This window comes from Barbus barbus (genome assembly GCF_936440315.1).
Source record: "Barbus barbus genome assembly, chromosome: 30".
NCBI classification, from domain to species: Eukaryota; Metazoa; Chordata; class Actinopteri; order Cypriniformes; family Cyprinidae; genus Barbus; species Barbus barbus.
The window spans coordinates 15,201,192-15,227,466 of NC_136758.1; the positions used below are offsets into that span (position 1 = coordinate 15,201,192).

General features: G+C 37.2%; 2 protein-coding genes across 2 annotated transcripts; one reads left to right on the forward strand and one right to left on the reverse strand.

Moving 5' to 3' along the window:
- Positions 1 to 6: 6 nt before the first annotated feature.
- Positions 7 to 24,582, reverse strand: strn3 (striatin, calmodulin binding protein 3). Its single transcript, XM_079385801.1, has 16 exons — positions 24,055 to 24,582; positions 11,180 to 11,283; positions 10,992 to 11,065; positions 10,465 to 10,543; positions 10,137 to 10,313; positions 9,881 to 10,019; positions 9,651 to 9,792; positions 7,329 to 7,465; positions 6,771 to 6,946; positions 6,596 to 6,643; positions 4,268 to 4,389; positions 3,969 to 4,136; positions 3,746 to 3,886; positions 3,501 to 3,608; positions 1,824 to 1,910; positions 7 to 1,703 (listed from the first exon to the last, which is right to left on the reverse strand). Exons 1-16 carry the CDS (start codon positions 24,319 to 24,321, stop codon positions 1,534 to 1,536), a joined length of 2,139 nt encoding a protein of 712 aa, XP_079241927.1. The 5' UTR covers positions 24,322 to 24,582; the 3' UTR covers positions 7 to 1,533.
- On the forward strand, positions 23,546 to 26,236 carry ap4s1 (adaptor related protein complex 4 subunit sigma 1). Its single transcript, XM_079385803.1, has 6 exons — positions 23,546 to 23,684; positions 25,148 to 25,309; positions 25,504 to 25,590; positions 25,691 to 25,759; positions 25,861 to 25,872; positions 25,973 to 26,236. Exons 2-6 carry the CDS (start codon positions 25,172 to 25,174, stop codon positions 26,099 to 26,101), a joined length of 435 nt encoding a protein of 144 aa, XP_079241929.1. The 5' UTR covers positions 23,546 to 23,684; positions 25,148 to 25,171; the 3' UTR covers positions 26,102 to 26,236.
- Positions 26,237 to 26,275: the final 39 nt, after the last annotated feature.

The following is a 26,275-nucleotide window of genomic DNA, read 5'->3' on the forward strand; positions in this document are numbered from 1 at the left end:
CAGAACTTTTGGAAGACTAGAAAAAATACTTTATTGTAGTATTAATCATGCATTACACCAACAAAAATGTATTTTGTTACACCAAAAACTGCATTGTTTCCTTTAAAAATCATTGAACAGATTGGGGCAGAACGACCAAACCAAATATTTCGAATAAATTTGATTGATTACTCCAATCCCAACAAGGAAAACTCTATCAGTTACTCGCCTTAATTTCATTCCAAACCTATAAGGTTTTCTTTCCTTTTTGGAAGAATGTTGGTAACCAACATTCCACTGAGTTCCATTTCATTCCTCAAAGTAGCTTTTATGTTCCAGTAATACAGATCTGTAATGACATGAGGGTGAGTAAATGATAACGAGTAAATAATTTTTCATTTTGGGTTGAACCATCCCTTTAACTTATCCTTTCTCTCCTGATCTCCAGCATCATGAGGTGAATTTAAACCCCGTTTTCAGCCAACCAAGAAACGGCATGAGCTTTTATATGAACCTATATACGTTCATTTCCTATCAGATAACCTGTTCGCTTTGGTTAGCGACAGCCCAATCTTTGAGTTACCATCAAGCTATGCTCTGAAGGATAAGACTATCCACAAACAGAAAATAAATAGTGTTCGGATCTCTAACCTGTGATACTTGAACTCATTTTACAGTAAGGTGTACAGAAACATCACATAGTGACAGGATGCTGTAGTTTATTTGTAAATTCCTAAAAGCTCTCAGGGCACCACGCGATGTGCTTCTACTAGCGTACAGTCTCTCCGTTATGTGGTAAAACAACGTTAAAGCAATGTAGTATGCGTAAGGAGAGCACTCATCCAGGGTATCCAGAGACACAAGACCTTAAAGAAGAAGAACCGCATAAAATGAAGGGCTTGAGTGGGATTATAGTCCCTTTAAAAAATGTGATTTTCAGCGGTTTTATGACAGTCTTTATTTATATAAAATTGATTATAAAAACTATACTTTTTTTACACAAAAAAATGAAACAAACGCTAAAGGTATGAAGGTTGATTGAGTTTAACTGTATTCGCTTGCACGCTACATTAGGGTGAGGAGGGTGACTGAGATTAGGGTCTGGTTTATGGCTCGGCAGGGTGGGACTCGGTTCCTCTGGTGCCCGGATGATGGTCGGTGACAACCTACTGATGGATGAACATGATAACCACTCCATGGTCACTGAAACATACTTACAGGACACATTATCAGCTCAGTTCAAAAGCAGTCAAAAGGCTACAAACACTGGTTTCACTCCAGCTTTGATTTACAGTAAATTACAGTTAATTTTTTCTTTTTTGAAGAAAAAAAAAAAAAAAAAAGATTAAAACTGAATGAGCATTCCACACTGGCTTCGCAAAAAAACGGCACGTCCCCCTCTTGGCACCTGGTATCGTGTGTGTGGTGTGAGTTTGACAGCGTAGGTGGAAGCCACTTCAATGTAGTGTGAGAAATGCTACTCTTGTTACACAAGGCAGTGAAGCAGTCCTTTCTTTCTCTCGTCTTTACGTATGCATTAATTCAGACGTGCTTTTATACAAACACTTTGGCCAGGGCATCGGCTCCGGCACTTCCTATGTATGCCTTAGATGGGTGGAAAGCAACGTCGTATATGGCCTCGTCCGACTTTTTCCTGTGTGCAGTAACCTCTTGTACGCATGTCTTGCTGTCCATGTTCCACAAGCGGATGGAACTATCATGACCTGTGTTAGACGAAGAAGAGACATTAAGTTTATATTTAAAGGGGACAATTCAGCAGAAAATTTTAAATATATTTATATAATCGCTATGACTTTCGTTATAGAAAAAAAACCCCCACTTACTTCCTGACATCAAGTAGATGCCATTTGGATCTATAGCCAGACTAGTAACAGCATCCAAGTGAGCCACCATTGCATGGATGGCTTTACCTACAAAAGAGAGATGGATGGAAGGTGTTGAATAATCCCAAACATGACTTCAACAAATCATCAATTTTTCTCTGGATATTTGTGACTTCTGGCAAAGTGTAACTGAACAAAAATGTTTTATGTAAGCAATAAGGTACGAGAGACTGTGCTGTATTGTGAATAAATCACGGCTGAAGGGCATTGTTAGGCATGACGCCAAGCCATGATTTATTCACGATACAGCACGGCCTCTCGTACCCAATTGCTTTTATAAAACGGTTATCACACAATAAAAAATATTAAAACCCCAAATTTATGTATTGAAATGTTACTTTTTTGAAGTAAGTTCGTTTAATGCTGTCCTTCCGCTAAAAAATAGTTCCTGACAGCAACAGTAAACAGCAAGAGAATGTTCCGAACATGCCTCATCTAATAGAGCTTAAATAAAAACAGAGAATGAGCTCTTATCATCAGCTGTCATTTATTTTTTAACACCATATATGATATTTTCTCAAACACATACATCTGCTTAACGTTTGATTTAAGTTTTAACGATTCACGGCACAGTGAGAATTTGCAAGCGTCATTACAGTGTAAACTGATGAACATACAGAATCATACCTGAAACAGAAAACTAATAAATTCACTAATATTCCCTCCTCACTTCGGAAACTAGTCTTTCACACAGACGCGCGCCGAACACGCATCAACACATCTCTGCATGAGAAGCATTTATTTAGATGTAGATGAGGGGAAGGGCGGAGTCTCAAAATTAAAGATGAAAGATGCAACATAATGCCAGCAGGGGTCACTCATACTTCATTAAATAAATAGCAAACAGTTAATTCTGCTGAAATACATAATACATTAACCAGTTTTGATGCTATTGATTGTTTATGTTGCTAAAGGTGTTGCTCAGTGATACAGAGAATATTTGGGTGAAGCGGTCATAGCTGTGCTGTATCTGAATTAAACCACAGCTGCTGACCAATCAGAATCGAGGAATGGAACTAAGCGTTTTATAAAGAACAAATAATACACTGAAATATTTTCTGAGATTTTAAATAAACAACTAAAACAAAATGGGAATAAAAAAAATTAAAAAAATTCAGACATACAGAATTGTTATTATTATTATTCTTTTTAAGAAACACAATTTTCTTCCATTCAGCAAGGATGCATTAAATTGATTTACAATATTCCACAAGATGTCTCTCTCAAATTAATTCTGTTCATCAAAGAATCTTGAAAAAAAAGTATCACGGTTTATACAAAAATATTAAGCAGTGATTTTGTGCTGCGATAATAAGAAATGTTACTTTAGCACCAAATCATATATTAGAATGATTTGTTTTAAAGATTATGTGACACTAAGACTAAAGTATCTTTAGATTTTAAAAATGACAGTTTAAAAATATTAGAATGGAAAGCAGTTATTTGACAATGTAATATTTCACAATATTATTGTTTTACTATATTTTTGATCAAACAAATGCAGCTTTGGTGAACATAAGACTTCTTTCAAAAACATTATAAAAATAGTACCGACACCAAACTAGTGAACAATAGTGCATCAATACTTTATAATGACGCAATAAAAAAAAAACTCACCTGATTTATTATCAAAGAATTTGATATGTCTATCCTCGTGAGCGGTGACTGTGATTGGCAGGGTGGGGTGGGTGACTACTTTATTAATGTGATTCCCAAAAGGAATAGCTGCAACAAAGCAGAAGTAGACATAACAAATCCAATTCTCACGCTCCTGTAATTAAATTACTGAACTATACATAAATATTATATCACATATCCACAAGTGTACTGTGTCTTTTTTAGAACAAATGCGAAGGACATACCGCTCTCTCCCTGTGCACTGAATACCACGACGGGCTGTGATGTCTCTAGATCATAAATGACAACATCTCCTGTGTTGTAGGACGCCACCATATGAGCTGGATCACACCCATTGAAATCAATTGATGTGGGAACACCATGATCTGAAAGACAGGAAATGAAGAAATTAGTTTGCCAACACGTCATCGATTACAGCACAGTGCAAACAAGATACATTACGCTCACCTCTATCTGAGTCAAATGTGCTGAGACACGGTGACTTCTCCTGAGGGTTCCACAGCTTAATCGTCCCATCAGCTGAACAGGAGAGCAGGCGCTCTTTGATTCCACTGTAAGCCAATCCCCACACTGCGTCACTGTGACCCAACAACGTACCAGCCAACACGCTGGGGTCTGAGTAAAAAAGAGGACACACACAGAGAAGATACTAGTGACCAAGCAGTTTCCTCCTTTTAAATTCTAGCTTGTTGTCAAGTTCTATCAAAATAAGATGTGATACAGCCACACAGATTTGATCTTCTCACCATATGTGTCGTAAGGGTCTACGTTAGAGCTGGGGATGTTCCACCACTGTATTGTTGAATCGATTCCACCACTAAAACACTGCTCGCCACTCGAGGTCACAGCCAATGAGAGCACAGGCCCACTGCAGCAACAGATCATACAGGTTAAGAGGATTTGTGAGACAAAATATTACTGTCTGAAAGACTGAATTGGTGGATTCAGTGGACTACAGTATTGTTTATTCAGGGGCCCTAAAAAGTGCTTAGGAACACATCAAAATTTTATGGATGTCAAAGCATTAGAAAAGACACAAATATTTTGTGTCTAATGCAGTGGTTCTCAGACTTTTTTGGTCGCGCCCCCCCTTTAAACCTATAAAAAAATCTGATCTATATATAATGACCTATTATAGATCAGAGCTTGGGAGTCAAAATTATTGAGAACCACTGTTCTACAATGAGCAGGTCGCCCCCTTATGGACAGCATCGGGTTGGCATCATATGACACTCCCCTGGCATGCAATTGACCAGCTACATTATTACCAACCATAATAATAATAATAATGAGTAAATATGCTGGGTCTTCAAGCAGCTAGACTGTTTATTTATTTAGTCATTTAGTCATTTAACAGACGCTTTTATCGAAAGCGACTTACAAATGAGGACATAAGAAGCAATCAAAACCAACAAAAGAGCAACAACGTGCAAGTGCTATTACAAGTCTTGGTTAGCCTAACGTAGTACAGATTATTATTATTATAATTTTTATTTATTTTTTAAAATAAAAAGACATATAGATAAAATAAAATTAGAATAGAGAGTGCTGGAGTTAGAGGGTCAAGTAAAGATGGAACAGATGAGTTTTTAGCCGTTTCATGAAAATGGGTAAGGATTCGGCTAGTCTGATTGAGTTAGGCAGGTCATTCCACCAGATGGGAACAGTTCATGAAAAAGTCTGTGAAAGTGTTTTTGTGTGTCTTTGGGATGGTACAATAATGCGTCGTTCACTTGAAGAACGCAAGCTTCTAGAGGGCATATAAGTCTGAAGTAATGAATTTAGGTAAAGGGGTGCAGAGCCAGTGGTGGTTCTGTAGGCAAACATTAATGCCTTGAATTTAATGCGAGCAGCTATTGGTAGCCAGTGCAAATTGATGAACAGAGGCGTGACGTGCGTTCTTTTCGGCTCATTAAAGATTAATCTTGCAGCAGCATTTTGGATTAATTGTAGAGGTTTAATAGAATTGGCTGGAAGACCTGCCAAGAGAGCATTGCAATAGTCAAGTCTGGACAGAACAAGAGCCTGAACAAGGAGCTGTGTTGCATGTTCCGAGGGAAAGGGCCTGATCTTCTTAATATTGTATAATGCAAATCTGCAGGACCGGGCAGTTTTAGCAATGTGGTCTGAGAAATTCAGCTTATCATCAATCACAACTCCAAGGTTTCTGGCTGTTTTTGAAGGAGTTATGGTAGATGAGCCTAACTGGAAGGTGAGATTGTGATGAAGCGATGGGTTAGCTGAAACTACAAGCAGTTGTCTTAGCTAGGTTGAGTTGAAGGTGATGGTCCATCATCCAGCAAGAAATGTCTGTTAGACACGCAGAGATGCGAGTAGCTATCGTCGGATCATCAGGATGGAATGAGAGGTAGAGTTGTGTGTCATCAGCATAGCAGTGATATGAAAAGCCATGTTTCTGAATGACAGAACCTAGTGATGCCATGTAGACAGAAAAGAGAATTGGTCCAAGAACTGAGCCCTGAGGCACCCCAGTAGCTAGATGTTTATAGTGTAATGCATTGAATACAGAAATGTTTGTAGTATGACAGCAAAAGAAAGCTCTGGCAAGAAATCTCTGAAATTAATAAACAAAGCATCCGGACCAGTAGGTGTCAGTATAGAGCACTGCCATGAGTAAGGGTAAACAAAAAACTTAGTGAATGCATCTTTAAATATCTAACATCACCATGCACATTTTGGCTGGTGTGTTGTGGGACATCCTCTGGAGTTATGGATCACATGTAACCATCGTGGATGGGTCTAGCAGAGGCCAGGAGAAAACTACCTTTCTGAACACATAAGGTTGTGGCAATGCCTACATGTACAGTATTGTCCACACTGTCACAACACTTTCACTCTCCTCAACACATTTAGGATAAACTGGAATGACAACAACAACCTCGGCATCCATTTTTGTTGCTCTTGTAAGGAAATCTGCTTACCATTTGTAAGCCATTTGGGACCATTTGTAAATCTTAGAGGCTAACATTTTTAAAATATCTGACAGGCAGGTTTTTAAAACTAAACAAAACAAAAAGAGTATAAAAAGTCAATATCATGAAATCAATACTCACATATGCCCTCTAAACGTGTATATGGGCTCCACATCAAAAGAGGCACTTCTGCAAAGCAAGATGAAATCATGTTGCATGATAAAATCAATGTGCTTCTTGAGACATCATTTTTTGAATATCAAAAGCAATCCCAAGACATCCCGTTTCTTGGAAAGCCACAGCAGCAGGCACTTACTTTTTGGCAGGAACTGTCTTCTGGAGGTTCCACAGTTTGAGGGTGTGGTCTTCCGAGACGGTGACCAACACCGGTTCCACAGGATGGAAGGCCAGGGCCCGCACTCCATCAAAGTGGCTTCGCAGGGTATATTTGGGATTCCACGTCTTCCTGAACGCGTCCTTATTGGCTGGCAGCTAAAAATAGAGGGTGGGGGGAGGGGCCCGTTGTAGAGGCATTTTAACAACTGTGAAATGAAACTTGTAAATTGCAGGTCGACTGACTGTGAGGCATTAGGATAGTTGTCCTATTTGAGTGCACGGCAAACCACACCGGCTTGGACAACCGAGGTCCTCTGTAACCTTTATACAGAATGAAGCTAATATAGTACATGACATTTTGAGTAAACAGGACCGGCTGTTTTTATAAGTTAACTGATGGTTAACACAATACAGACTGCAATTAAAAATTGAGCAGGGAACACAATTTTTTTCTCTCTTTTTTTTTTAAAGTACAGTGTCTTATTTATTAATGCCAGAATAGAATATTCTTAAAGCAGAAGAGCAGTGTGGTGCTTACATCATAGCTGTATTCAGCCTCGTCATTGGACACAGTCAGATCTGCGAGGTCTCCCAGGCCCAGCACACTTTCCAACATGTCATCAGAGCCCATGATAAAGGACTTGCCCCCACCAGGCGTGAATGGCAGAGGCTCAGCTAAGAATAGGAAAGAGAAGAGAAGGGCCCAGTAAACAAGGTGCCACACCTTGGGATCGAAAAACAGGGCTTAAGTAAAAGACTGTTTAACAAACACAGTTTTGTGAGGGTGCAATACAGAACATACATCTAAAGGATCAATAGCAAGATTTTGCCTTTTATATCACAACAGCCTCTGGTTGCTCTATGGGGTATCCCAAAAAGCAGGTTATTTGACATAACCAGGTAAGTTTATAGAGTAAGTAAACAATAACCTCAATTTTGGTTTAATAACGGAGGTAGAAAAATCAATTATTATTTTTTTGCAATATAGAAAACAAGATTAATCCATTGTTTTCCAATGTATTATATTTGTTAGAAATATTCTTTTTAATAAATGTTTCATTAAATTCAATTTGTAGCACTTCAATAAGTAATTTTTTATATTATTATTATCATCTTTTATATAATCTCATATATAAAAACAATATATATATATAAAAACAAATATATATATATATATATATATATAAACAAGATTTCTGGTACCATTTCCTAGAGCTGTGCAACCCTGATAGATACAGTGATAAGAAAATATACAGAGCATTTATCATAATAAATGTCTTGATTTAAGGGTGAAACACACTTCACACATACTTATGCCTCTATTTATGGTGACATTTTCATAATCCTTAGTTTAGAAGTGGGTCAGAACAGACAGAAGAGAGTAAGACAAAAGAGTGAGAGAGACAGAAAGCAGAAGTGAGGGTGTGGGATGGATGTAATGAGCTGATGTGTTTGACCCAGCTGGCTTTAGTCAGAGCAGTAAGAGAATCTCCCGTGCTGGAAGCTGTCAGGAATGCTGATGCAGCAACTGGTCTAATTAAGATTCTACCGCAGGGCCAGCGTGTGTCACAAAGCACATACGAAGGACACGCATGCACATGTAGACACACGCTGAAAGAATAGTTCACGCAATAGTTCACTGCTGTTTGTGTGAAACATAATGAAAACTTGCAGAATTGCCCAGCAGCTCGTTTCATAGATTGAAAGTAGGCAATGATTGAAGGAAGGAAGTACCACTTACATTCCTAGTATTCTGGACGTATATGACTTTTAATATATATGACACGTCTAGACACATTACAGTTTAAAAGTTTGGGGTCAGTAAGGTTTTATTCTGCAAGGACACATTAAATTGAAGTGTACATTTGTTACAAATTATTTTCATTTAAAATAAATGCTGTTCTTTCTATTCAATTTTTTATTTTGAACTTTTCTATCAAAGAAACTTATTACTGTTTCCACAAACACATTGACCAGCGCAACGGTTTTCAACATTAATAATAAGAAGAAATGATTTCTGAAGGATCATGTGACAATGAAGACTGAAGAGTAATGGTTGCTGAAAATTCTAATTTTTAAATTAAACTATTTCACATTAATAACATTTTACGGTTTTCTTCAAATTAATGAAGACTTAATGAGCATAAGAGACTTCTTTCGAAAACATAAAAAAACTTCCAGATCCCCAACTTCTGAACCATAGTGTAATGTGACAGCAGAGAGAAAAATTATAAGTCAATGAAAACACTATTAACTTGTAATATAGCACAGACTATTACAAATACAGCACTATATATATCCTATTGGTGCTTTTTAATGCACTTTTAGGATTCAGTATAAATGTCCATTCATTTTCACTCTATGGCAAAGATCTGCATAGACATTCTGCCTAATGTCTTTTTGTAATTTGTGGAAGAAAGAAAACACAGAGCTGAAACAACATGAGGGCGAGTAAACGAAAGCAAAATGTTCTAGTTCTGGTGAAGTAGTCCTTTAATTGCAGGCCTTATTTTAACCCTACATGATGATAGACCTGCAGTCATTGCTCAATCATCAAACACTCCTTTGAGATGTGCCCTACCTCATTACAGATCTATAATCTATAGAAGCTTGTTTACGCCACAGGATGAAAAACTAAAAAGGTAATTGCAACTTTTTATTCCACAATTCAGATTAAAAAAATATATAAAAAAAATTCTGCAATTCTGAGCTGAAAAGTCAGAATTATGTGACCAAAAGTCACAATTATTTATTTTAATTTTTTAAACTGTAGCAGAATCGAGCAGCCATAAAAACCATAATGATTAATGATTATAATTCATCCATTTTGTCTATTTGAGTATGGTAAGCACTATTTTACCCCACTCTGTGCCGTCTCCTGAACTCCGAGCCTCTCCGGCACCTTCTCCATCCTCCGCGTTTACCAAAAAGTCAAACTCCTTGAGTGCCTCCTCTGTGTCAGGGTCATCCGGTAAGTCTGAAGCCAAACCTTCATTTCCGACCTGGAAAAGTTATCGTTATAGGCTATATTACATAAACAATCATATACCGAGAACAATAACATCAATTATTACGAAAATTGGTACGCACATTAATTTTATGTTTTTTTATTCTACGCTTATCACTCCTGTCAGGCACGTCCTCCATTATGTCTCCCTCATCTTCCTCCTCTTCATCACTATCGTCAGCATTTTCTAAAAAATTAAATGTCTCCAGAACCTCTGGATTCCTGTTAAACCAAAGGCATCATAAGCAATGTTTCAAAACAGCTAACATGGAAATCTTTTTAACTCTTTACATTAATCTACCAGTTGAATCGACCCAAAAAAGCCAAGGAAATCTGTACCTTTTCATGTCTTGTCCCTTTCTTTTGGCTGGAGACTCCCCCCCATTGAGAATTTGCTCTAGGTTCTTGGTTTCCACAGAACCGTTCTGCTCTGAGCCGGACAGCCCCAGTAACGACCGCACTCTCTGTGACCGGACATCCAGTATTGTGTCCGTATAACCTACTTCCTGAAGATATCTTGAAGGACAGATATGTATAAAGACTGTAAGAACAGAGCTCAGACAATCAGGTGACACAAATAGCCATAATGTGATGATGCAGATGCCCATGAACTTCCACTCAGAGAAAGTAGTATTCGGTAAAGCATGATGACTCAAGACGAACTTACTGTCTGAGGAGTTGCCTGCCCTGTTTCCACGTTAACTGGCTGTTCTGAGGTATAGCCGAGACCTCTGTTTCTTTGGTATCTTGTTTAAGAAACAAAATAAACTATAAAACCACATCGGTGAAAGCAGAACAAAACATATGAATATGCAAATGCTAACTAAGTAGCATTCAACAGTTTGAGGTTAGTAACAGCACAACTGTTTTCAACATTGATAATAATAAGACATGTTTCTTGAGCAGCAAATCATAATATCAGAATGATTTCTAAAGGATCATGTGACACCAAAGACTGAACCTGAATATTCAGCTTTGCCATCATAGGAATAAATTACATTTTAAAATATATTAAAATAGAAAACAGTTGCTTTAAATTGTAATTATATTTCACAATAATACTGCTTTTACTGTATTTCTGATCAAATAAATACAGCCTTAAGAGACTTCTAACCTTAAAAACTACATTTTTGCCAACCCCAAACTTTTGGGGTAGTGTATATACAGATATTCAAAAGGAAGTTGTCCACTTACCTGATTCAAAGCTAGGCATTTTCACTTCACCTTGATTTAGTTCTGTCCCATATTTTAATTTATGGTATTTTGCTCTGGTAATAGAAAATAAATCTTTGTTAACATTCAGTAGTGTAACATAGCATGCACACACACACTCGCACACATATACAAAATATGCAATGTTAGAGGAAAAAAACACTACATACCTTTCTTGCTTTAATGCATATTCTAACATTTTTATTCTTCTAACAAGATCATTCTTTAAATTTTCTTGACCCTTCCTTTCTCCTTGGAGGAACGCTATTCGGGCCTGCAAGACAAAATAGGAAGTCATGAGGAGAGGTGACAGAAAGGTTAAACTAGTGTTTATAAATTTGAACTGAGTTGTCAACTTGTGAATAGCATGTTATGAGAAAGACTTGGCATCAAAATAATATGTTTTGACAATAAATAGCAATGCCCTTGCTGACACCACAAAAGGGAACATTTAGCGCAATATGGATTTGAGAACAAATTGTATCATTGGTGCAGCTATTTTTAATGAATCAGTCAATTCGATTGTCGAATCAGTCTGAATGAAAGCCAGAACCCAATTTTAATTGGTTATAAGATGCCCTGGAAAATCTCTAGCCACAAAAAAAAAAAAATTATAAAAATGCACAGATCTCTTATTTTCTAAAGAGGAACAAACACAAGACCACTGGCAGGCGATGGCCCAGAGGAACAGAGCTCAACAGAGCAGGTTAACATAAGCAAATGAGAGCAGCTGTGCAACTTGACCCCTCTTAAAGGCCAGGAAGTGAATGAGAGGAGGCAAGGGGAGGGGGGTATTTATAGACAAACCAAACCCTCAACCTTCCTGGAGAAAAAGAGCTCTTGTAGGCTCTCATGACAACCTTATTTGTTTGGCAGGTAAACAAGAGGAGGACATCCTGTGCGGTTTTCATAGAAACAGGGAAGGTGAGGTAGGCTTGTCGATGATACAATATTATCCTAAACTGCATGACGACAGAGAGAAACATAGTGTTTAATAAAACTTCAATGCAAGTGAAGTTCCAAATTTCACCTCAAAAAAGACAAGTTTTAACGGCATTTCATTCTAAAACAGCACAGCAAGAAGGACAGTGAGACACCAGTCCATTGATCCGAGTCAACACTACCTTCACCTCATGTACTAAAATATTTAACTGTCAAACTTAAATATCTGACAAGCAGTATAACTGAGGAGCATTACGTAATACTACGTAAAAAGAAAAAGGTCCGCCGGTGAAGTGATGACAACAAATATAGCAACACATGTAACAACTACGGCTGACAAGTCATTTAAAATGGAAAATTAAATGGAAAAGGCATATTAAATCACAACTGCTTACTAATATTTGACCCTGGACCACAAAACCAGTCTTAAGTCGCTGGGGTATATTTGTAGCAATAGCCAAAAATACATTGTATGGGTGTATGATCGATTGATCGATTTTTCTTTTATTTCAAAGATCATGTTCCATGAAGATATGTTGTAAATTTCCTACTAGGGCTGTCGTGGTGAAGGAATTTCCCTTGCGGTAATTTTGAGTGGCTCAATAGCGTGGTATGTGGTATTACCACGTGTTTCATGTAATTAAACACGTTGTTGAAATGAGCGCCAATTTTTAAAGGCTCCGCTGACCAGCAATGCGTCGATGCTAAGACAGATTTCGCTTTCCTGTTTTCACAAATATACATGACTCGGCCTGAAGGACAGACGCAGGTAATCGCTCGCACTCAGTCGATCTCTCTCATTCGCTGTTTGTTTAGGCTTAAGTGCAAATTTACTGAGCCTCTGTACAAATCAGCATACACATTGTTATCATTACTAATATTCAGTACACATGCACAGTGTAAAACGAGAAGGGTGTAACCTTAAGATTATTATTATTATTTGGTCAAAAGAAAACACGGAAATAGCGCGGTTGCTGCATTCCTCTGCGGTTATGCTCGTCAACAGCGCGGTATTGCGATATGGCGGTTATCGCGACAGCCCTATTTCCTACTGTAAATATATCAAAACTTAATTTATGATTAGTAATATGCATCACTAAGAACATCATTTGGACAAATTTAAAGGCAATTTTCTCTATATTTAGATTTTTTTTGCACCAAAAAATTTTGTCCGATCCTAACAAACCATACATCAATGGAAAGCTTATTTATTCAGTTTTCAGATGGTCTGAAATCTCAATTTCGAAAAACTGAACCTTATGAATGGTTTTGTGGTCCAGGGTCACATATTTCATTGTATATTTAAAGCGCTGACTGAATGATACATCGTTCCCTACTGGCTGAGGTTAGAGGTAATTTCCCGACATTGGTCGAAAAAAAAGAAAATATTTGGCATGAAACAGAAACTGCAATATTTTCCCTATTATGAAGTATATACAGGTGAAACGGCTTCTCAAACAAGAAAAATTTATTAATATTTGATTAAAGACTATGATGATTTTTTTTTTAAATAATGATGGATAAATAAGTTATAAACTCCAAAATATTGAAAAAAAAAAAAAAACTAAAATTAAATAAACAAATAATAATAATAATACAAAAGACAATTTAGTTCTTATGGTGATTTCAATTGTGCATACTCTTTTCCTCTATATTAAACACTAATAACTGATATAATTGAATAATAATTTACAAACACTAATAATTTCAAAATACTGCTAAATGTAATCTTTAGGTAAAACTCAAAGAACATACATTTTCAATACTGTACATTTTGATTACAGCGAATTAGACTAAAATCAAGTGTAGCGTTTAAAGTAATTGATTTTAGTATAGCATTAGTGTAGAATTTTATCGACTATAGGCCATAGCATGAAAAGAACTTGAATTGCTCCAATGGCATAAACATTTCTCATTATGGACTTTACATAGCAGAATTTAATGTTAATTTTCACAAATTATTTTTAGTGAAAATGATTAACTTGTAAAAGACATCCAATGAAACTATCCTAAGAAAGTTTTAGGTCAAGAACGAAAAGGCTAGCTAGAGAACACAGGTTGGGCCGGGTGCTGAAAGCCATTACGCTCTTGGACAGAGCTTTCACACGAGACAGCTGGCCGTACTTGTCTTCAGACTACGGACATTTTGGAACGAGACTGACACACCGAGGCCTGCCCTGCACTACTCAAAAGCACACCATGTGTACGTCCCCATAACAGCACTCATGATCTGATTACAAAAAAAATGCATCTCTGAAGTACACTGACACAAACCAAAACACATCTGTAAATAAATCAGTAACTATGGCATTACTGATTGTCCCTGCAAAGAGTATGAGGTGATAAAGTTCTTGAGAAGAGCTGTCTAAGCGTCTGGCAGAAGTGTGCTTTCACAATCCACCCCCCACGTTCACGACGCTGAAATCAATGTGTGAGGTCACTTCATTGAGACGCCTCAGAGGCAGCCCGGGGGAAACATAGTGAGATCACTGGCCAAAACTAGAGCCTTACAAAGGAGCAAGCTGCAGCACATGGGGCAAGAATAGCCCTCACCGACGCATGACACATTCCACCGTACAGTTGTCAGATTAAAGAGTTAGCAGCAGAGAATATTACGAGCTAATGACAATTTTACTAAGTGACGACTAACCTGTCGTCTTTAATAGAGAAGGATATTAAAGACAGACAGTCAATCTTACAAAGCTGTTAGACTTCATGAACTTTTTCATTTCTCTGAAATAAACTGTACTCGATATATTTTAAAAGGCCACTATGTTGACTGTCAAAAGTGCAGGTTGATTTACCCAAAAAGCAAAACTTTGCAGCGCTATGAAAAAATGGCTCTGTTTGAGCATTGCTTGGTTTGTCCAACCAATGGAAGACGTGGGAAGTTATGAAATTTAACTGAAAAAAAACACCCAAATTTGCTTAGTTCTGTTATATAAAGTTAATACACTTCAGAATCTCATATGTAGCATGACCTAAACAACATATCATGAAAATATATTTCATTCTATGCATCATCCAAAACCAATGTCTATACACTACTGTTTAAAAGTTTGGGATTTGTAAGTTTTTTTTTTTTTTATGTTCTTCAAAAACGTCTCTTATTCTCACCAAGGCTGCATTTATTTGAGCATACAGTAAAAACAATAATATTGTGAAGCTACTACAATTTAAAACAACTGTTCTCAATTTTAATAGATTTTAAAATGTAATTTATTCTTGTGAACTGGAATCTTCATTACTACAGTCTTTAATATGACATGATTCTTCTAATTTGGTGCTTAAGAAACATTGATTATAATAATAATAAAAACACTTACTAACCCTAAACCTTTGAACTGTACTGTAGTTAAGCTGTCAAGAAAATTTACTTTAATTTATAAATTGTTTAGCCATTCAACAAGGCCTCTAATTGTGCAGAAAAAAACTGTAATCATCTTTACAAAAATCTCAAGAAAGCAGCTGGAATATACAAACACACTGGCACAACAAATAAAAATGAAGTCTTTGCTCACACTGCTATTATTCACGGCCTAATTCAATATCCTCTGACAAAGCATCAGGGCTCGCAAAATCGCTAGCCCGACGTCCCGGGGCTATTGTGGTTTCCAGTCGGGCTACCAAAATGTATCACTGCCCTGCCCGACGGGCTACCTTAAATACAGGGCTCCCACGCAGTGTTCCCTCTAAGCTGAGCGCGAGCGTGTTCTTCTTCCGCCGCGGCCGTGCAGAGGAAACAATGCGCCTCGCGCACACAAAAATTAGTTGGGAAGCCTTGATTGAATGCCATCAGTAAAAGGGAAAGAATAGCAATGCTCGGGCAAACCGCTATAGAGCTGATGTCACGACAGAGTTAGAACCGGTTTCATAGAAAGAGAACGATGCACCAAATGAGTCGCTGTAGAAACTGAATACTTCAATGGTTGCGGTGCGCTCAACACGAGAGCCAACACAAACGCAATGACATGTGAAATAAAACGTCCTCATGTATTAAAGAAGAGTGGCTTGATTAAGTGCTGGAAATAACGGAGGATGGGCAAAGAACGTAACAAAACTCTGAAACATGTACAGTCACACACAAGAGTATTCTACAAACTGTACTTCATAACCATGTTTAGACAGCTATAGAAGAATTCATATGTTCACGTTTTTATATTTAACTTACAGATCTCAGCTTAAGTTTGTATTCTATTTAGGGGTGTGCGATATGACGATTTTTGATCGTGGACGATAAAAATGTCTCCACGATCTGCTTTTGAAGAAATATGGTAGTATCGTGCTACAGCACACATTCTGTCAAATACAGTTCTGGCGCCTCCGTCTCTATGTACTGTACAACACAACATACAGCAGTAGAGTTACTCTGACAGGACACTGCACTTATTCGCGATCGCAAAAGTACATTATTTGCATACAAGCCTTGCTGGTTAAATGTTCGCGCGCTGGTCTGACGTACGCTTTATCTGAGCGCATACACCTGAAGCACGGACACTAAAAAGCCTGTCTAACAGCGCCTGATTACTCAACTAACTTATCTTTTGCGCTAATACTGTCAAAACACAAGGTTTACATACAGACTCAGTTGGTTATCTCTAAAATGAAAGTAAATAGTTAAGAGAGAAACAGATGCGTGCCTGTATATTAGATGCGTGCAGCTCTTAAAGGGACAGGACACTAAACATGCTGTCGACTGTCATTAAAGGGATAATTCACCCTAAAATTTAATTTCTGTCATTATTTACTCACTCACATGTTGTCCCAAACCTCTATTAATTTCTTGTGCTGAACCCAAAATAAGATATTTTGAAGAATGAGGGTAACCAAACAGTTGCTGGTCTACATTGACTTTGATAGCAGGAAAGAACAATCCTGTGGAAGTCACTGAGGACCAGCAACTGTTTGATTTTCCACCTTCTTCAAAATAGCATTTATGTTCAGCAGAAGAAAGAAACTCATTCAGGTTTAAAACAACTTTTGAGTAAATGATGGTATAAAAATAAAACACATGACAATTGACAGACAGATGACAGAATATTTATTTTTGGGGGAACTATTAATTTAACGTTAACAAAACAACAAAACGCAACGAGAAAAATCACTAGTTGAAAATCACTATTCTTGACTGAAAAACTTTAATACAGTTGCTTTAGGAATCAGTCTATCTAGTGTTTTATTTTTATATTTGTTCATTAAATTTCATTGAATGCTCTGCTAAATACACCTATTGTACCTGAAAATAAAGCACTGTTTGTTTTATTTGTATATTATGTGTATTTGTAATGTGTATCTTTGTTCTTATTTTTTAATAAGAAAGAAAATAATGACAAAGATTTTTTTATCTTCGCCCACTTTGGCCTAAATATCTGCCATGCATCTTTGTCTTTCTAGTTTGGCTGTAATGCTCAGACAACTTGTAAAACCAAAATAGTAAAACTAGCATGACAAATAATCGTGATAAAATCGTGAATCGTGATATTTCTAAAAAAAAAAAAAATTGTGATATATTTTTCCCATATCGCCCACCCCTAATTCTATTCTATTCTATCAGTTTAAATAGTTTGTTTTGATAATATATTATGTTAGGGCTATATTATAAACAAGGTCAATTATTTATCAGGTTTTTGACTTTGAGTCTCTTGCTCATCAAGGCTGTATTCATTTCAAAAATACAGAAAAAACAGTGATATAGTGAAATATTATTGCAATTTCTAATATTGGTTTCCTATTTTAATACCTATACTTTAAAATAGCATTTATTCCTGTGATCAAAGCTGAATTTTCAGCATCATTACTCCAGTCTGCAGTGTCCCATGATCCTTCAGGAATCATTCTAATATGCTGATTTATTATCTTTGTTGAAACTGTTGTGCTGCTTCATATTTTTTTGGAACCTGTGTTACTTTTTTCTTTGATTCTTTGATTAATAAAAAGTTTAAAAGAACAGCATTTATTCAAAATAGAAATATTTTCTATCAATAGAAGTCTTTACTATCTATTTTATCCATTTAACACATCCTTGCTGAATAAAGTTTAACTTTCTTGTAACAAAATCTCTATTTTGACTAAACACTGTTCTTTTTAACTTTTTTTTTTGTTTTTTTAAATATCACAGGTCCCAAAAAATACAGTATAAAAAAAATAAAAAAGCAGTACAACTGTTTCCAACATTGATTAAAAATCAGCGTATTAGAACGATTTCTAAAGGATCATGTGACTCTGAAAATACTGCTTTGCTTCACAGGAATTAATTACATTTTAAAGTATATTAAAATAGAAAACATTTATTTTAAATTGCAATAATATTTCACAATATTTTGTTGTGAAATAATATTCAGTATTTTTTATCAAACAGATACAGCCTTGATGAGCATAAGAAACGTTTGAACAGCAGTGTATTGTACAGTAAAAATGTTTTCTCAGGTAACCTAAAATGTACATCATTTAGTTACATCAAGGGTCAAATCAAACGTAAATAGCACATTAAAGTTCAAATGTACACACTTTTTTGTGAGCATGCTGTACAGGTCTGGTATAAAGAATGCTTTTGCTCAGGTGCCAGAAATGTCCGGCCGATAGAGAAAAGTTTTGCTCAGCAAGAAAAATAATTAGAGGGAACATTACTCCCACGGGTCCTTAAATTTGATACAACTAAATTAAAGAGTTTTTAAGGCTTTAGACACTTTTAAATACGCTAAATGGTATTAGAAATTTTTTTTCAAATAGCCTTAAATAGATTTTTAAGAATTCTGAAGTAGGGCTGCACGATTTTGAGAAAAAACCTAATTGCGGTTTTTCTGACAAATATTGCGATTGCGATGCGATTTCGATTTTTGCGTTCGATACTTTTAAGTGCATAAAACCTAAAATTATGAATAAAATATGTTGTTACTTTTACGACACAGAGGGTTAAATAAACTACATACATAGTGATTGAGGTAATGAGATTGTTTGATGCTTTGTGATTATTAAATACCTGAACATAAATACCAAAGAATAAGAAGACATAATGGAAATTAACTTAACCACTTGGTCATTTGTTTTTAAATTTAACAATCTTAAACACTGAAAAATAGAAAATTAATTCTTATTAGATTTAGATTTACAATTAGAAAAACAAAATAATTCTGTAGTCCACTGCCATTTCCTGAACATGAAACTGTTATATTGCACACATTTTAAAATAAATGACAATAACAATTAAAAACAACACCTTATCCAGCCTTCTGCAAGATAAGAAAGTGCAAAATCAGAAACTGTGTCAGAGTGCTACATTAAAGGTTTTTTACTACTGGCTAGTCGTGGCTTCGTCTTCATCCACACTTTTTGTGCATGCATCATATTGCTGTCGGTGGTGATTTTTAAGATGCTGGTATAGATTGGTAGTGTTTCCTCTGGATCTGGCCACGGCACGTCGACATATTTTACATTTAGCACTCTTTTGCTCCACGTCGTTCTTCGCGAATCCAAAATAAGTCCAAACAGCTGAAGTACCACCCTTCTTGTTAACCAAGTGCTCCCCCGCTTCCTCTCCCGTCACCGAAGAAGTGCCTTCGGCCATTTCTGCGCAGTGACAAGCTTTTTCTATTGGCACAATTCGAGGTACACGTTGTGTGTTAGCTGCTTTGCTGCTGACAGAAAGCCGGTGCACTGCATACAACCTTGTTTCCATTGCCATTTCTAATTGGCCAGCAAGCCAGGAACGCGAGATTCGACCATTTTGATTGGCTAATAGATTTGTCACTCAAATGTCAGAGGCGGGGGAAAAAACCTCAGACTCCTGAGGTTAGGTTATTGCGGGAGTTAAAACCTCAATATCGATGCGATAAAGGTTAATCGTGCAGCCCTATTCTGCAGATACCTTGTAAATAGTCAAATAAAACACTTTCCTTGATATTCGTTGATATTTGTGTATTGAAAATGTTTTTGATTGACATTTATAGTGTTTATTTTATTTGGGCTTGTTAAAGTAATTTTCGGGCTACCAAAATCTGAAGAGTACCTGCCCGAAGGTCTACCAGAGATTTAGAAATTTTGCGAGCCCTGAGCATGTTCAACTATTCAGTGAGTAAGCAAATAAGTTACAGTATAATCAAACTACTAAGTGACAGCAAAGACATCTGCAGCATTAGTAATACTGGTTGACTATAAGGGACTGACTGAACAGTCACTGTTTTCACCCCTCTTTGGTTTAGCTTCCTCTTTTTGTTAATCAAGGAGTCATATTTTCCTAAGCTGCAAATGGTCATAGCATTTCACGACAGTATAACAGAGCTGGCCGGGGGAGTTGATGCTGACACTGCAGTCTAGAAACTTGATAAACCACAAAACAAATAATCACAAAATACTGATGATGATAGACTAATAAAAAAAAAAAAAGGACATTTTCGCCTTTAAATGTCCTTTCCCTTAGCAGACCTGGTACATACGTGGAGCGCTTCCTCAAAACTTCTCTATTCTTTCAATAAGTTCTCTGAAAGACAACAGATCTTGAAACATCCTCATCATGTCTAGTTGTCATAGTCTTCTTTTAAAATTTAAGTTCATCACTCAAGAGTTCTCCAACAAACATGTAGCTTGAAGCGATTGGATTACTACTTGGTTCACCTCTATAATGGGATATGTGCATTAAGATTTGAATATTAATGAGCTGAGTTTATATAAGTGCATTAGGCCATTAGAAATTCACCTTACCAAGTAGTTTCAAGCATACATCAATAGCATGAACGCAATGCATTACATCAGGCCAACATTTTTTGGTCATTCAGTTTCATTCTCAGTTCCTAAGCAGTGCGAAGTGCTGGCAGATAATACTATGGAACACTGTTGTATTAAAACAGCATTGCTAGTGTCAGGAAGGCATATACACATATGTTCAGGAACAGCTGGCTGCTCACAGCCCCAAGCAACTCTCTGATGCTTGCTGGAAATCTCTGTCACCTACCAGATTTAAAGATCGGCAGAACAGCATTTCAGCTGTGCGAACTGAACACAGACACTAAAAATACTCTGTGCTGTGGGAGAAAAACAGCTGAATGAGGGGACCCTATAGGTTTAATAATAGTACAATTGAAATATACTGGAAATGTAATCGTACAATGTTTATATAAGAAAAATGTGCATATAAAACAAACCGAATAGCACAGAACTTTATATTTCAGTTCTAAAAGGCCATTTACGAAAGTGTAAGATTGTTAGAAAATGCCTCATTAAAACTGGATGCCACTACAATAATGTGCCAATTGCAAAAATTAAAACATTTACCATTATACAAGAATTCATGGTCATCACATCTGACTAGTTGACTGCTTGTATTATGCTCTTTGACTGTATTCACAAAATTTCAGACCAAAGTACACAGTGGAAGCAAAGTAACTATATTTGACAATATTTGGTAGGAAAAATATACAAAGTAATTGACTTTTTGTTCTAAATGGAAGACATCTGATATGATTAATTACCTGTTTATTCCAGTGTTGTTATTTCAAACTAAAATGGAAATCTTGGCAACACTTTATTTTAAGGTGTCCCTGTTACGTGTTACATGCACTTACTATTATAATAACAATAAATTCTGCATAATTACATGCAACTAACCCTAATGCTAACCCTAACCATACAGTAAGTACATGTAGTTAATTAGTATTACTTAGTACTTAAATGTACAATTACACTATAACAAGGACACCTTAAAATAAAGTGTAACCAAAATCTGTTCTGTTGATTCTAATAAAAATAAAATGTAAATATTAGATTAGTTAAAATGCTACTGAATACCTGTGACTGTGAGTTGTCTAGCAATCATGTTGATTTCAGTTTGAACTTGTCAGATGTTAACATATGAAGGTGATGCTGGATTTATAGACATGTGACATATATAAAACCTGCACCTGACAATCTCTAATGGTTCGGAGAGCCATGAATCTGAAGATGGTGCTACCATGACCTACAAACCCTGAGCTAACTCAGATAACCCTAATCAGGCCCATTCCTGATGTGACTGCTCGGGACATCTCTGCTAGCAGCTCTGCCTGCGAGACCCAGCAAACTGACAGGAAGAGTTCCACATCAATTAGAGCCAGACATCGTTACAGCAACTATCCATTACGATAACATTGGCTACATCTCCTCCACATACACAAGATGCCAAATGCATGGAAGAGCACCTGATAATGGACTCAAACATCTGCACACAAGGTTGGAGAATCAAAACGATTAGATTTGATACGGTTTAACTTTGAGTTCATTTGTTTGTGGTATGTTGTTCAGTGTGCGTCTGATGATTAGGTGGCAAGTGCACATCTGAAACATGGAATACGGAGCAGATAAACAAGACCAACCCTTATTCTGAGAATGAGTGTGGGAGAGTACAAGCTGACTTTCTCTGAATAATAAAGGTGCCCGTTAAGTTTGAGCTGGGAGTCATCCTGAAAGTATGTCACTAAACAAGTCTGTACAGGGGTGGTGAAAACAACTCGGCCTCCTAAGGGAAGACTGGCTGTGTTTACATAACGCAACGTCCTGCCCCAGGCCTTCGAGCTCTTTTCCTCATTCACAAAAGCTAAACTGACACTCTCAGCTCTAGCAGACTTGAACAATATGACAGCTACACTCATTAATACGGGTGGCAGGAAGAATCAGCTATCATAACACACTTTAAGTAATAGTTCAGCCAAAAATAACACAAAAAGGTTCATCCAAAAATGGCATTTCTGTCATCATTTACTGACGCAAACCTGTATGACTTAAGGTGTGGTCAAATTAGTTAAATTTCAGCTAATTTTGCAGCACAGCTTCAGCTGTCTATTGTCAGTAGTGTTGCGATGTATAAAACAGCTCACTCAAAACTTACATTTTAAACCAAGCAGCTTTCTGTTTGTCATCTGGAGATATTTTACAAAATATCTTCTTTTATCTCCCACAGAAGAACGTACGTCATTCATACAGGTTTGGAAAGACATGAGGGTGACTATTCCTTTAAGGCTGGTAAAGGAATGGCTGTCAAAACAACTTGCTTACACAAAACTGGTCAAATGGTATTTGTGTGTTTCTGTTAATTGTGTTGCACATAAAGTCAGTCATTCGTGTTTGGAAAACATCAGGGTGAGTAAATAAATATGATGGTGAAATATATTAATAATATATATCTAAATAACGTGAATGATTAATCGGAAATATGCTAATAATCAGATGAGGAGCAAAATAGAAAGACTATCTCCTCACAGCACTCTTAAAGAGAGAGTTCATCCAAACTTGAACATTATCATTTGCTCACCCCCACGTTGTTCCAAACCTGTATAACTTTCTTATATGAAATATAAATGTTGTTAGTCAGAATGTTAGCAACTCAAGAGTCTCGGTCTCCATTCACTTCCATCGCATCTTTTTCCTTACAATGAACGCAAATGGTGACTGTCGCTGTCATTCTGCCTAACATCTTTTCGTGAGGACTATTCAGTGAACTCACGGCTTCGTTTACTTGTTTATTGTTTTAAAAGAACGGATATAGTGTGTCATAAAAGATACTGTACATTACAGCGGGGTGTGAAAGTGAGCGCTAGTAGGATGGATCAATAAAAGAAGCGACCAATACGGACGCCATATTGACCAAAACAAAATGGCAGAACAAGGGAATAGTTGACAAAGTCTGCAGGCTTTCGTTGACAGATGTCTTCTCGTGACACGATAAATCCGCAACAACGACTATTAGATCTGCTCCGGTGCTCGCGGGTAAGATAATCTGACTCGATCGTACCGAGTGTGGCGTAATATCGCTAATACAGCGATGTCATGTTAGCTTAGCTTAGTTTAGCCCATCCACACTACGAGCGACGCGACGCACTAGATCTCTGTATTAAAATAAAAGCGTACTAAATGTCATGTCACGCATACTTGGAGTGCAGACAGATTCGTTTATTATAATGGAAGGGTTTAAAGATTAGCATAAATGGGGCGGCCAGGAAGCTAACGAGATCTGTAGTAAATTGCTTAGTAAATCAACGTAAAGTCTTCAATTAAAACAGCCGATCTGATGGCGATAAATGTCTCGATTTAGGGTTTCTAACTAGTGTGTCAGCAAATCTACGGGTCTGTAATTTACCTGGAGTTCGGCCCTCTCCACTTCCCAATGCGCCCTTTCCATCTCGAAACGGGCCCATTCGTGCTGGATGTAGTGTAAAATCCCCGGGATAGTGTACTGCTGGGGCCTGGGCATCTCGTCTTGCTGTTGCTGAACCATAGGCGCTCCTCCAGCGCTGGCGATCTGGGGATTAATGTTGCTGTTGCCCTGCTGCGGTGCAGGCTGCTGCTGTTGCTGTCTCTGGGCGGCCATTCCTCCTCCTCCTCCTCCGCCGGGCTGTTCATCCATGTTTAAAAATAGGAAAGTCCTGCTAGAAGTCGCCGATTGTTTTCCCTCAGCCCTCCCTACTTTACCGTCCGTGTAGCGATGCGACGTCACCCTGCCCCCCACGAAATCGGCTGGCACCTGAGCGGCTGTTGTGGATTTCGTGTCAGCGCAAGGATTTGCCGGCCGCCATTAGTCCGATCCCTGGATGTGAGTCTCCTACTGCGGGGGTGAGTGAGGGAGGACTGTGGCGCGCTGCATGATGGGACGCGTTCACCCAACCCTGCACTGTCTCGAGTCATCCGACTACAAACTGACGGACGGATACTGCGCATGCGCTGTACAGCGAATGACAGGCTCTGTACCTGACGATATAAAAATGTGGCCTTGAACAATAGATATACATAATATATATATAAAGTAGGGCGGATGTAAGCAAAATATAAAATAGCTTCAACTGTTATGAGATTTTGTTCTTCATAACTAAAAGGTGCACTCTATATTGCTAATTTCAAATATTTTTCCTACTTCACACGCTTTTAAAAATAAAAATAAATAACAGCCACTATGAGAAATATTCCAATGATGTAAATGATGGGAAAAAAGCTATATTTTTCTACATGGAGCAGGTCGCCCCCTCATGGATGATGCCATGTTGACGTCACATGATCTGCTCTGTAAACAATCCACTTAGCAGTAATAATTTTACAGTAATAACAATAACTGTGGTATTTTGGTGAAAATTATTGGTTACCAAAAATAATTTGATCCATTTACAAATAACTGCTATTTTTGTTTTACCCTTCCAGTTGTTTGCTGACGTAATGACGTAATATTTCCTTGTTTCTAGCGGTGGCCACTCTTCTGAATTACTATGATCAAGTTCCTACTTATGGTCAACAAACAGGGGCAGACTCGCCTATCCAAGTATTATGAACAAGTGGAGCTTGGGAAGAGAGCAGCTCTGGAGGCTGATGTGGTCAGGGGATGCCTCGCGCGGAGAAAGGAAGAGGTTAGTCACGTTTCCCAAATGAATGGTTAACCACATTATTTGTATCACTAGCCATTGTCTGCAGTGCAAAATATTATGATAACTAAACAGACATACAAATATTACTGACCCCCCGGGACAGATATAGTGATTAACACAGAAACTGCTGTTGAACTCGAGATGTCTTAGTCTTTTTTGTATTTCTTCTTCCTCAGTGTTCATTTGTGGAGTATAAGGACTACAAACTAGTCTATCGACAGTACGCAGCACTTTTCATTGTTGTTGGCATCACTGAAAATGAGGTTTGCTATATTATTGGTAAAATTACAAATTACTGACAATTGTGAATCAGTATTTTTTCCAGGTCTGATTTATGGTCTCTGGCTGCTGTCTTTCACACAGAATGAACTCTCAATCTATGAGCTTGTGCACAACTTTGTGGAGGTGCTAGACAAGTATTTCAGTCGTGTGGTGAGTACTGACATTTTGATAAAAGAATATTACAACTTTCTGAGAAAAAAATATACATGAAATGTTTTGTTCATTTGATTAAATGTTTCTTTTCTTGACAGAGTGAGCTGGATGTATCCTTTATAGTATTATTGACCAAACTTGACTATGATTGTGTCTTCAGTGATGCATGTGTATTTATATGAGGGTTTATTTCCTTAATACCGCAATCAGATCATGTTCAATTTAGATAAAGTACACATTATACTTGATGAAATGATCCTGAATGGACACATTGTGGAGACAAATAAGAACCGGATACTGGCACCACTACTGGCCCTGGACAAGATGGCTGAGAGCTGATCCGATGCAAATAAGATCTCATTAATATTCTGTTACAAATTATAAATAAATGTTTTTAACTAGTCTAAATTTAGGGTTCATCTTCCATCCTTCAGACTTGTTTAACATAATCTTGATGTGACCTGTAATAATCCCAATGCATTGTCAAAGTTCCTCCTAAATACAGAACTACCA